Source organism: Pseudonaja textilis, chromosome Z, assembly GCF_049901715.1.
Source record: "Pseudonaja textilis isolate UNSWEBS1 chromosome Z, rPseTex1.2, whole genome shotgun sequence".
Lineage (NCBI taxonomy): Eukaryota > Metazoa > Chordata > Lepidosauria > Squamata > Elapidae > Pseudonaja > Pseudonaja textilis.
The window spans coordinates 104,781,711-104,795,268 of NC_142008.1; the positions used below are offsets into that span (position 1 = coordinate 104,781,711).

Here is a 13,558-nt window from a genome sequence, read left to right on the forward strand (position 1 = left end):
TAAAATAATTAAGCATGGTGAAAATGTTACATAACAACAAATGGGAGATAGGAAATTTAAAAGAGATGTGAAGATTGAAATATTCTAGAAAAATAAGTTTTTTGGCCAGAGTGTGAAAATATATTGTAAATTCATTATATATGTATTCTTTAAAATCTATGTTGAATGCTTATATCTTTTCTCTTAGTATCTAATCCTATAAAATCATCTGGAAGAAATGAAGTGGAGAAATGAAACATTTCAAATGGAATTCATCCTCTTTGGGTTTTCCAACATGCCAAATATTGAATTGTTTCTATTTCCAATAGTCCTGGTGATGTACTTTGTTACAATGACTGGAAACATCCTAATCATATTTATATCTATAAAAGACCTAGCTCTTCAGTCACTATGTACTTCTTTATAAGAAACGTATCCTTCATTGAGATATGCTTCCCTTTAGATACAATCCCCAAAATGCTGGTTAACTTACTGTTGAGAAATAAAAGTATATTCTATACAGGTTGTGCAGTTCAAATGTTTTGCTTCTTCTATTTTGGGTGTGCTGAGCGTTTCCTCTTAACTGCCATGTCTTATGACCATTATGTTGCCATCTGCAACCTATTATACTATACCAATATCATGAGCAGGAACTTCTGTCTGAAGTTGGTTGGTGGAGTTTGGCTGATTGGTATTCTTGTGTCATTGCAGCAGGCAGCCTGGATCTTCAGCCTTCCATTCTGTAGCATGAAAAAGATTAATCACTTCTTCTGTGATGCCCCTCCTGTATTGATGTTAGTCTGTGCTGATACTTCTTTTTTTGAAATTCAAGCCATAGTCTGTACACTTGTATTCCTTATGTTTCCTTTTGTGCTGATTTTGATTTCCTACACCCGCACCATCATCACCATCATCACAATTCCTTCACCAGTAGGCAGGAAAAAAGCCTTCTCTACATGTTCATCTCATCTAATTGTGGTGATACTATTTTGTGGAAGTGAGAGCATTGTTTATCTAAGGCCCAATTCCACCTATTCACCAGAACTTTAAAAAAACGCTATCTCTGTTCTATGCAGTACTTACTCCCATGCTAAACCCCATTGTCTATGCTCTGAGGAACTATGAAATGAAAGGAGCACTGAGGAGAATTCTAAGACATAAAAGCTTATCCTAGGTTATATCACTTATTCAGAGACCTTTCAAAAATAGCCTGGTCTTAGACTTTAAAATTGCTTCATTCTGCTCTGAAAAGACCACTTAGGAACTTATGTGGAAGTGTTATATATTTTTCTCAGCATATTTAGCATATTTTGATGGTATATTTCCATCCTCCTGGTACACATGAAGGCAAATATATGACAGTTATATATATTTAGAAAGCTAGAATGCTATCAAATGCTTGGAAGAGACTTTCTTCTCACTGATACAGTTCTAAGGTCTAGAAGGAAGCAGGATCTGAATGACATGGAGGAGAACCAGAAAGCCATTGTAAATCAAATAAAGTATACTGATATAAATTTTGGTAGCATTCTTAAAAATCCATGCTTCACAACAAATTATAGGACAGAAATCTGTAAACCATAAATATGTAATTATGATTCAAATGTATATATTTTAATATATTTGAAAAAAGTGTCTTTTTTCTTTATATTCATTATTGCATACTGTTTCTATCAAAGATACTAAGTAAGAAAATAAATAAATAAACAAAACATATTTCTCCTGTAGGCCCTTCTCTTTAAGTATCAGTTTCCTGGAAGAAAGCACCATTGGGAATTCATGAGATTTTTTTTTAATTAATATGAACAGGTCTGTTTTGTATCTTATTCAGAACAATATCACGTAATGTACAACCCCATAAAACATCCAATAAAACCAACTCTTCTGAAAAACCAACTTTTCATTGTTCATATGCTAGTTGGAATTAAAGCCAAAGTCAGGTTTAATTTATAAACTAAAATCACCCAGCTTCTTGCAGAATTTTCTTCTATTTCCATTTTTGGGCTAAGAGTTAAATATGAAAAGTATGCAGGTCAATATAGTAGCAATCCTGGCTAAAATCACAAAATACCTAATGGTGAAAATTAATGCAGTTATTTCTTTGCTGAAGAAAATAAAAATTCCCTGCACTTTCTTTGGCCAACTACTTTTTTGAAAAAATACTTTCCTGATTAATTCTTTTTCTTCAGATTGTGCCTGTATTCCCAACTAGTGTCTTCCCTATTTTCTTTCCCAACTATTTTCCTGCAGCACCCAGGCATCTAAAATGTGGTGCAGGGGGACCCACATGAAGCCCCATGCCCCATTTTGGGCCTGGAAGTCCTCCTGTACCACCCTGGAAGCCAAAACAGGTTGCGCTGGGGGACTCCTGGGATGGGAGGTGGAGGGTGGGGCGGGGACAGCCAGAGGTGGGATTAGCCAGTAATCTGAACTGGGCAAAAAGTTAACAGCCAGTTCACTCGAACTGGTGCAAACCAGTTGAATCCCACCTCTGCATTTAACTCACACATGAAGTGAGAGAATGAATGAAAACAACATGCCTGTTTTTTCCCCAAGAATGTCTGCTATTAATGGTGTAAGTTATTCTTCCAATCCTAATTTCATAGTGCAACCAATATTGTCCCAGAAAAATCCTATGAATTGAATCTATTGGAGAAATATACCATTTCCCCTTATTCCACAAGGTTAGGAGTGCCAAACTAGATTTCATCAAGGGCCGGATCAGTATTGTAGTTCTCCTCTGCAGGCTGGCGGAGGGGGGGGAAGGGTGGGAGGGAGGTGTGAGGGCAGAACAAATGCTTCCTGAAGCACCCTGCTGGCCAAAATGGGGCAGGGGGGGGTCTGCATGCATCCCCCCTGCACCTCATTTTTGCCCTCCATGGCCTGTAGCACTCTGCTGGCCTAAGCTGGGCAGCACTGCCCATTATTGGCCATTTTCAGTTCATTTTTCACGTCATTTTTGGTCCATTTTGGGGCACATTTTTGGCTGGTAGAGTGCTGCAGAAAGCCATGGAGGCACCAGGAGGGGGCACACACAGTTCATTTTAGCCACCAGAGGCTAAAATGATATTTCCAGGCCAGCCCATGGGCTGGATTTAAGCACCCTTGGGTTTGACACCCCTGCACTAGATGATTGTATTAAATGTCAGCAAGTTTGTGATTTCTTACAGGAAATTTAATATATTCAAATAATGCTTGAATTTGAACAATATATACATATTGTTAAGAGCTTTTATTAGTAATTCTATAGATTATTCCCATATAATAATTCATACTATCTAAAATGCCTCTACATTGTTTCTTTTGGAACAATATTCCTTTAATTATTTCACACATAATCCTCTGACTCCTTTATAGATTTCATTGTTTCTTAAGCTGTAGATAAAGGTATTCAGCATGGTGTGATAGCAGTATATGTCAAACCTTGGCTTGCAGAGAAATCAATTTATCACTCCCATAATATGAACAATCATGATATGAGAAAAGCAGGTAAAAAAAATCAAGAAAAGTCAAAAGTGGGTTTTTTTTAAATTTTGATTCTAATGAAATCTAACTGATAAAGCTATAATATATGATTATTCTTAATGTGTCTAAGAAGGAGAAATTCAAATAACAATGCTAGTTCAAAATATGGAGCTATCCAACTGCACATTGAAAATGTATATTGAGCTGCCCCATTAACTGCAAACCTGTACATTATTGCATCTCTTTCAAACACATGGTAAAAACCTATTTTTCCAAAATCTACCAAATAGCTTCTTCAGGGCTTCTTTGATGGCCTTGTTTCTCAATGTGTATATTAGGGGATTGAGTAGTGAGGGAAGCACTGTGTATAACAGAGAAAATAATTTGGTATAATTTTTCATTTGTTCAGTTTCGGGCATCAGGTATACAATTGTTATTGCCCCATAGAAAAAAGACACAACAATCAAATGAGAGGAACAGGTAGAAAAGGCCTTTTGTCTCCCAATTCTAGATGGTATTCTCAAAATGGTCCTTAATATAAATATGTAAGACATAAAAGTCAAAATAAAAGGAGGAAATGTAAATGTATAAGCCAGGATTGCAATGGTATATTTTGCAACTGTAGTATTACTGCACGATAGCTTTATTAATGGTAAGGATTCACAAAAGAAATGGTCAATTTCATTGGGGCCACAGAACCAAAGCTGTAACATTAAGACCAAATATACAGATGTAAACACCGTGCCATTGATCCAAGACACAATAGCCAGCTGGATGCAGCGTGTAATTTTCATTGCAGTAGCATAATGTAGAGGCTTACATATGGCTAAAAATCGATCATAAGACATCACAGAAAGGAGATAGCATTCTGTGCTACCCAAGGAAGCAAAGAAATAAAACTGTGTAATACATCCATTGAAAGAGATAGATTTTTCCCCTGTTAAAAAGCTGTCCAACATCTTAGGCAAGATTGTAGAGCTGTACATCATTTCCAAACAGGACAAATTGCCTAAAAAGAAATACATGGGTATATGCAAATGCTGATCAACCAGAATTAGAAGAACAGTAAGGAAATTGGCCATCATGGTAAATATGTAAATTATTAAAAACAACATGAACAATAACATCTGCATACCATGAAGCTCCCCAAACCCCAGAAGGATGAAATGTGTGATGACAGTCTGGTTATCTTGCATTGTATTTCACATTACATGCATACTGGTCCGGAAAGTCAATTTAAACATGTGTGATAGAAAACATTTGTAGCATTTGAAATTCAGAAGAGTCCATCATAGTTGCACTCCACAAGCTCAGTTCATGCTATCTCTATAACTGTTCAGTTGAACACTGTAGATTAAAAAAAGGTCCCATTTAACCAATTGCACAAATTAAGCATTATATTACTAAAATATTCTTGAACATATAAAAATTATAGATTAGAACCAAGAGGAATCTAGTTACTCTTTGGATTGGTATAAATTGCTTAACAAACTGCTACTGATTCGTAAATATCTGGTTTGCTTTTCTTTTACAGATTAAAGTGTGATGATTTAAGATGCCTTTAATGCCTTTAAAGTGGAGGGAAGGAATACTTCAAACAGTTTTATAAAAACTTTCCCAGAAAATAAATGATTTGTATGAACCAAATTTCAAAAATCCCATATTCAATTTTCATTTTTTTTTCCCCTGAACGGTGCCTTTTAGATTAAGAGTCACAAGGAAAAAATACACATTTTTCGACATCAGGCATGGCAATTTGAGAAATCAAAGCTGAATGCACCACCTTTGATTCTTTAGAGGTAATTCTGATCACAGTGACCTAAAATGAAATTGTATAGCTATAACTGCATAATCTTGATAACTGATTCAATAGTTTTTCTTTTATAATGGTAGTTCTCCCAATGTGTAGGTCAATGGGATTTTTGCTACACTAATATACAAAAGACACACACACACACACATACACACACACCATATCACTTCACATCACATGTGTGCACACATAGATATATTTCTAGGATCTGATAGAGTCACTCTTCCAGTTTAGGAGTCACAGTTCTGAGAACTGTTACCATCACTGGAACCACTTTGACCTTTCTCTTTAGTTTACATTCTCTTTAGTTTCTTCTTCAATTTCTAGTAATTCTCCAGCTTCTCATACTTCTTCCTGATGTTGCTTTCACTTGGCACAGCTACATCTATTACCATCACTTACTTCTAGCTTGTCAACTACTACAATGTCTAGTTGATTAGCCATTACCTGCCTGGGTGTCTGAATCTGGAAGGCCCACAGGGTCTTAACCCTGTTACTTTCCATGATCTTCTGTGGAATCTTCCACCTGGATTTGGGAGAGCCTAGTCCATTCAATTCAATGTCATTCAATATATGCATTCCTTCCTGAATCATGCATTGGCCCCTCTGCACAGTTTGCACCTTGTGTGGTAGATTGCTACTTATGCGAATTAGGTGCTTAGTGCCTGTTCTTGTGCTGGTGTGATCAATTTCTATCAATTCTATTAATTCCTTTATCAAATAGCAATATGTCTTACATGTATATACTATATATGGTATTTCAGTCATCAACTTCATTGAATTATGAATTAATATTTAAGAGGTATCTACAGAGAATCTGTTTAGCATCTCCCTATGTTTTTCAGGCTAATATGATACTTTTATTAAATAGCTATTTGAATACTAGCTAAGGCTCAATCTTGATAATATTAATTGCTCTTATATCAAAGAAAGCACAGATGGTCCTGTTAGTGAGCGTTCAAAAATATACATCCATGTTTATATTTCAAAAACACTTTAGAATCAAGTTTTTATATATAGTATCATTTTATTTATGATAGAAATCCAGATACATTTAAGGAATTAATATTTTTATAGTGGATATCAAATTTTATTATCATCATTATTGCATTTTTGATATTACCCGATGCTTTAATTTTATATTCAAACAGTTTCATTCAAAATTATTAATTTATGTTTTTAAACAAAGTGGCTTACTTCTTATATGGAACAATATGATTTTTTAAAACTTTCCTTAAAAAATATAAGCAAAATATCCAGAAGATGAAATGTGGTACATTTTAGCTGACATTTTAGATAAAGTTCAACTTTAACTTCTAATGATGAGGGAATTACAGTAGAACTCAGCTGATGTTCCTCTTATCTCTGGCTATACTCATGTATAAAAGTTCACTTACCAGCAAAGGAAATCACAAGTATAAATGAAATGTGTCAGGATATGTAAGTGAAATAATCAAGATAGCAAAGTAGCAATGCCAAATGTCTTTTCAAGGTTACCATTCACAGGGCATGGAAGAGTACAAAAATGGGAAAGGGGAAGAATTCGCTTTGTTCTACTGTATTCCATTAAAATACAGCAGGAAGACTGAATTAGAAATTAGTGCACTTTTCTTTTATGGTTGGAAGTGCTATTTGGCTTATGGCCCCTGGGTCTCAGGTGAGCAGACTGATCTCAAAGGCATTTTTCTGATTGCTTGATACCTACTGGACCAGATCCATGTTGGAACATTTTCTTTTTATAGAACATGATAACTTAATCCATTAAATTTTTAAGTATTAAAGTGATTTCTTTAATGATTTGACTGATAAAAATGCCAAGTTATTAAAGTAATAATTCATAACTAGACATGCATACATATTAATCACATTACTTCCTTCTGAGATAAGTAACATTAGATAAAGGAGGGGTCTTCAAACCCTGGTCCTCAGACCAATACCAATCTGTGGCACATTGGAAACTGGGCTGTACAAAACAAAGCTCCATTTGTATATGCAAGGGATTAGATGCATTGTTTGAAACCATCCCCTCCAGTGGTGGGATTCAATTTTTTTTACTACCAGTTCTGTGGGTGTGGCAGGGGAAGGATACTGTAAAATCTCCAATCAGAGGTGGTATTTTCCGGTTCTCTGAACTACTCAAAATTTCTGCTACCAGTTCTCCAAAACTGGTCAGAGCTTGCTGAATACCACCTCTGATCCCCTTCTCACTACCAGTCGCCATCTGCTGCCACCAACATTGCTAGTCCACAGAGCCAGAAAGGTTGAAGATCACTGAGATAAAGCAAGGCTGCTTTTCTTTTGGAGTACTTCTGACATAACTCTCACTTCCACAAGAGAAAGCATGATTTTATGTACCAGCCAAATCATATTTGCAAAACTGTAATCAATTCTGGTTGCCTCAATAAAAAGAAAGGTTATAAGAAACTAGAAAGAATTCAAAGAAAAGCACCGAAATCTTGGAGGTTTGGAGGCTTGGAGGTTTATTCTTATCCATAATAGCCCACATAATTGTAATGATCAAACAATATATATATATGTATGTATAAAATTGTCTGCCATTTTCCTATTTTTTAGAAAATTTCTTTTTCAGTACCTTTATTCACTATTCATAAAATCACAGGGTTGAACATGTAAAAGTCATTTAGTTTAATTCCTTGCCTAATGCAGGAATCTTCATAAAACAATCTAAAGCAAATGGCTGTTCATTTTATTTGTCTGTTTACTTATTTGATTTGAGACATTCCTTAATTCAACTCTTATTATAAAGTTTCCATGCAATGCATCTTGCCTTACTCTCTAGTGCTATGGATACTCTCTTTATGTATTGGAAGACATGGCTTCCCTTGGCATTCTGTTCTTTAAGCCAAATATGATGATAATGATGTCATTTATTGAGTTACCTTTGATTCTTGTCAATTCTATAGGCCCAGGTCTTTCCACATATTCTGATCTTGAATTACTTCTTTCAGTTGTTCTATGCTCTGGATGATGTCATAATCCTTTAATGGGATTCAGGCTCCAAGCCCATTACCAACTTTGGTGGTTTTCTCTGTATTCTTTGTAGCTCCTTATACTTTTTCTTTTTGTTATGACAACCAGACCTGATTGCAGTATTTCAATTGTGGTTTGACCAGTGCAACAAAGAGCAATGCTATTACTTCCTCTGATCTTGACACTATAAATGATTTCAACATTTGTGTATGACTTGAAATAAGTGACTTATTTTCTTCCCGTCAGACATAATCATTTGGTTTACATATGCCATTTTTCAAATTTCTTCCTCTTCTTGAATCATACAAACTGCCTAACAACTGCTGCAAATGATGTTGTTTTTAGGCAAAAGTACAGCAGTGTCTGCATAAAAAAATGTACATTCCTATGAAAATACCTGTAAAGACTCCATAAACATTATATTTTTAGTTCTATGCTATGGAATATCTATCAGTAAATTCCAATATAATAGTTTCACACATTTTATGATGCAGTCCTATTTACAATATATGATTATATACTTATCCTCTTTTTTACTTTGCAAAAAATATTATCTTGTATGCATTTTTAACTCATCCATATTTTTTACTCAATCATTTCCCCAGTTATTTTTATACATCTTAATAGGATAAAACCATAGGAGTGGTGCGGTGGCCTGGAGGTGGAGCTTTTGCCTCACAATCAGGAGGCTGTGAGTTTGATCATAGATAGAAGCAATTTTCTCTCTCTGGGCAAACTGAGAATATATCTCCTGAACAAAACTCCACATTGGCAACAGGAAGGAGATACGGCCATTAAAAACACTATGCTAATTCCATTCAGGTGCCCCGACTCCACCCTCAAGGGATAATGGGGTCATTAAAAGAAGATGAATAAGATACAAACCACACATTTCTGTGGCACCATTTCAGTATTTTCTTTCTTTGTGTCCATTTTCTATGCAGTGTGAAGGGAAATAAATCTATATTCTAGCTTTAAAAAAAAAACAGAGTACAAGATATTCTGAAAAAAATTCTGAGCACCACAATTCAAAAGGATCGATTTTTATTCATTCAGCCTTTCTAATGATTCAGCTTTAATGTGCATCTTTTACAATTACAAATCATGATCTTGAAAAATGTATCGTTATTAATTTTATATGTCTACATTTTAATATTCCTTTCATATACTACTGTATGTCAAAATATTTTTCTCCAACCATTTTATGAGAAGGAAAATCTGTTGAAATAAATTGTGTGTCCTACAGCAAAATTGGACAGGCTGGTTGCTCTTACACAATTTAATGTGGAGTAGTTTCAGGCAAAAGATTGGATGATTCCAAGTGATTAGTCCATGTCTCCCACAGCATCCTCTACCAGCAAGAAAACTAGTAATTTGTTGTTTTTGTTGTTTTGAATATCTAATAATGTGGTACTGAAACATCAAATCTCAGTTTTAATTATTATTTTATTTATATCTTAACTACTCATTAGTACCAAGAAGCTGGGATATAGTATCTCTATGTTTCTGAAAAGTTAATTGTATAATTATTGTTCAGTTTTCTGATGCATTTTAAAATAAAAAGTATAAATCTTGAAAAAAACAATGAATAAATGCATACAATTTTCTGCTGGACAAATCCAGAAAGACCTTTTTAAACATGGCGTGTGTGTGTATGTGTGTGTGTGTGTGTGTGTGTGTGTGTGTGTGTGTGTGTGTGAAGAGGGGGAGGGAGGGAGAGAGAGAGAGAGAGATTTCCTTAACAAGAAAAGTTCTTCTCTCTCTCTCTCTCTCTCTCTCTCTCTCTCTCTCACACACACACACACACACACACACACACACACGTATGTACCAATATAACAAATTCCATTTTCACATTCCAATGAACAGTAAACATATTCTGATATAATATCATCCATATTGATAGTAAATACTATCAATTTTGCACACAAATGAGTTATTGAGTCCATATATTTATCTTTCCAAGACAGAACAATAAGCGTTTTACTTCTAAAAATTGTACAATCATCTGCTTTTCCAAATATCAATTTTTATACAATAAGAATATAGAAAACAAACAAAAACTGATACAAATGAATGTTTTTAAAACTTGCATGAAGATATGTAATAACTTCTTTCCCAAATAGAATAATACGAAACAGTGCTTAAATGAAGTATTCATCTGATATATTTGATATATTTAAATAGTCTCATATTAGTCTAATGATTTATTCAAGTGTTTTGTATTTAAATCCAGTAGAATTTAATACATCAAAAGAAAAAATTTGTTGAGCAAAACGTAATCTAAGTCGATCATTTTTATTCTGACAGTAGCACTTCTCAGAGGGAAAATAGTATATGTATTTTTTTTCCACCGAATAATTAAAGTTTGCATATCAAATTAATTGATGACCTATAAAAACTGAACAAGATGTATTGATATTTTTGTATCATTAGATTTAATCATTAATTGAAGCACTTAATTGTTTAGATTTTTTTGAAACTGAAAATGCTGAAAATCAAATTGGGTTGTCATTAGACATTGTAAGCTATCACAAAGACACACTGGCAATTAATGTTATACCTTATAGTTATATACCATATATTTATATCTTAAAATGGAAAATTTTAAAAATTCATTTTGACAGAGTTTTAATTAGTGTGAAAAAAAAACCAAAGTGTTTTTAATCAATGTAAGGCAAGTAGATTTGTGTACTATATTTTTATTTAATAACCAAAGTGTAATATATGATTATTCTTGATGAGCCCAGGAATTAGAACTATCCACTTTTACAATGAAGAAATTTATCCCAGAAATTCTCCAAGAAACATTCCTCCTCCCTTTATTGTTTTTTATTAGCTGCATTCCTAGCCCTCATTTTTAAAGATAAGACCTATCAAGTATAATATCGTTTATTATGTTTTTAAATGAAGATTAACATATATTGTCTTCCAAAATCTAAATAATAGCTTCTTCAGAGCTTCTTTGACATCCTTATTTCTCAAGGTATATATTAGAGGGTTGAATAATGAAGGAAGGACTGTGTATAACAGAGAAAAGAATTTACTAGGATTTTTGTTTTCTTCGGTTTCTGGCATCGAGTATACAACTGTTATTGCCCCATAAAAAAATGAGACAACAATCAGATGAGAAAAACAGGTCGAAAAAGCTTTTTGTCTCCCAGTCCTAGATGGAATTCTCAAAATGGTTCTCAGTATAAATATGTAAGCCATAAAAGTCAATGTAAATGGAGGAAAAGTGAATATATAAGCCAAGACTGAAATAGCATTTTTCATAAAAGTGGTATCACTGCAAGACAGCTTTATTAATGGCAAGGTTTCACAAAAGAAATGGTCAATTTCATTGGGGCCACAGACCAAAGCTGTAATATGAAGATCAAATATACAGATGTAAATACTATGCCATTGATCCAAGACACAGCAGCTAATCGGATGCAGCATGAAATTCTCATTACAGTAGCATAATGCAGAGGTTTACATATTGCTAAAAATTGATCATAAGACATTACAGAGAGGAGATAACATTCTGTACCACATAGGAAAGCAAAAAAAAAAATACAGCTGTGTAATACATCCATTGAAAGAGGTGGATTTTTCCCTTGTTAAAAGACTGTTCAGCATCTTAGGCAAAATTGTAGAGCTGTACATCATTTCCAAACAGGACAAATTTCCTAGGAAGAAATACATGGGTGTATGCAAATGCTGATCCACCAAAATTAGAAGAACAGTGAGAAAATTGGCCAGTATGGTAAATATGTAGATAATTAAAAAGGAATGGAAAACGAACACCTGCATATCATGAAGCTCCCCAAATCCCAGAAGGATAACAAAAGAGATGACAGTCTGATTACCAAGCATTGCATTTCACATTCCAGGTACACTGGTCCAGAATCAATGTACAGTTCACACTTGGAAAAACTGTGGAATTTGAAAAACATCCATCATAATTTCACTGTAGAAGCGGTCGAGCAGTTAAATTCATGATTTCACCAAAAATGTATATTCCCAATGAAAGCTACAACAAACGAGCAAACAAATTAACAATTAATTAAAGAAATAATCCTGTTGGACAAATTGTCCAAAGCTTTTTAAAATTATATTGGTATAATACACTTGATTATAAGAAAAGTGTGGATTAAAACTAAGATGATACCAAATACTCATTGTAGCTACATAAAACAATAGCAATTTCATCTCCTTGCTCATATTCTGGAAAATTATTGATTGACTAATTTAAAAACAGATGAAAGATGTTTCACCATGAATAATTATTTTTTCAGCCTTCCCAATATCTTAAAAAGTTGGTTGATTATGGCATAAATATAGCTGAAAATTGAAATTGTGCAAAAAATTGGAGAGTTGTATACCTGTTATAAATAGAGGAAAAAATCAAGTTTAAAATGACTCCAAATGCTTTCACTCCAATATCTCTCTCTATACATACATATCTTTCTTCTCCAATCTTGAAAATACTTAGCAAACCTATTTGTCTTCCATTCTATTTCTTTCATATCTTCTGTCTTCTTTAAATATCCCTTTGGTGATAACTTAAACTTCAGGAAAATAACTATAACCTCAAAGGACCTTTGACAAATTGTGAAAGACATGTTTTCAATTAGTTTTAAATGGTTGCATGAAATAATGTGAAAGGATTTAGTTTGAATCTAAATTTAGAATGAAAAGTACGTGAATATACATTATTCAATGGAATCTCTAAAGACGAGAACATTGGGGATAGATTCGTTTGTTTCTCTAATATATATTATTTGAATTTGGATATTTTGGCAAATCTACTAAATAAAAATAAAACAGTTCATTTTACTTGGAAGTTCCAATTCCTTTTTTCAATTTTTTAAAAACAATTTCACATATAAGAATAATCACCTGATGGTAATCAACTGAGTCAAGAGACTATAGGAAAGCAAATCAGTAGGCTTTATTATAATTCAAAATACTTCAATCACAAATAGTATGTAGTGTAACCGTTAGCTATATGGATGGAAATTGAAAACATTCAAAATAACTATACATAGAAACAGCTTTATTGGTGCAGGTTCAACTCTGTAAAAAGCAATAATATCAAGAATCACTCTACTGGCACATAACCTGGAAAACTCAGGAAACAACAACTGAATGAAAAACTGCGGTGACCTTTTATCACTGCACCAGTGTGTGGTCTGCCAATTGCACAGTAGCAGATAGGACAGCACTCCAGAGGTTTACATCATTACCCAGAGGATCATTTGTTGCCGTCTCCCCTCTTTGGAAGAGCTTTATACTTCCCACTGTCATAAGAAAGATCAAAATATT

At 33.8% G+C, this 13,558-nt stretch overlaps 1 protein-coding gene and 2 pseudogenes across 1 annotated transcript; 1 reads left to right on the top strand and 2 right to left on the bottom strand.

The window, feature by feature from the left end:
* Nucleotides 1-274: 274 nt before the first annotated feature.
* LOC113451898 (olfactory receptor 10A7-like) lies at nt 275-1,153 on the top strand. The gene is given in 3 exon segments (XM_026723287.2): nt 275-386; nt 389-1,023; nt 1,025-1,153. Coding segments are annotated over 3 exon segments (876 nt in total).
* A 104-nt stretch (nt 1,154-1,257) lies between these two features.
* On the bottom strand, nt 1,258-4,652 carry LOC113451890 (olfactory receptor 10A7-like; annotated as a pseudogene).
* A 6,491-nt stretch (nt 4,653-11,143) lies between these two features.
* LOC113451889 (olfactory receptor 10A7-like) lies at nt 11,144-12,106 on the bottom strand (annotated as a pseudogene).
* Between the last annotated feature and the right edge of the window lie 1,452 nt (nt 12,107-13,558).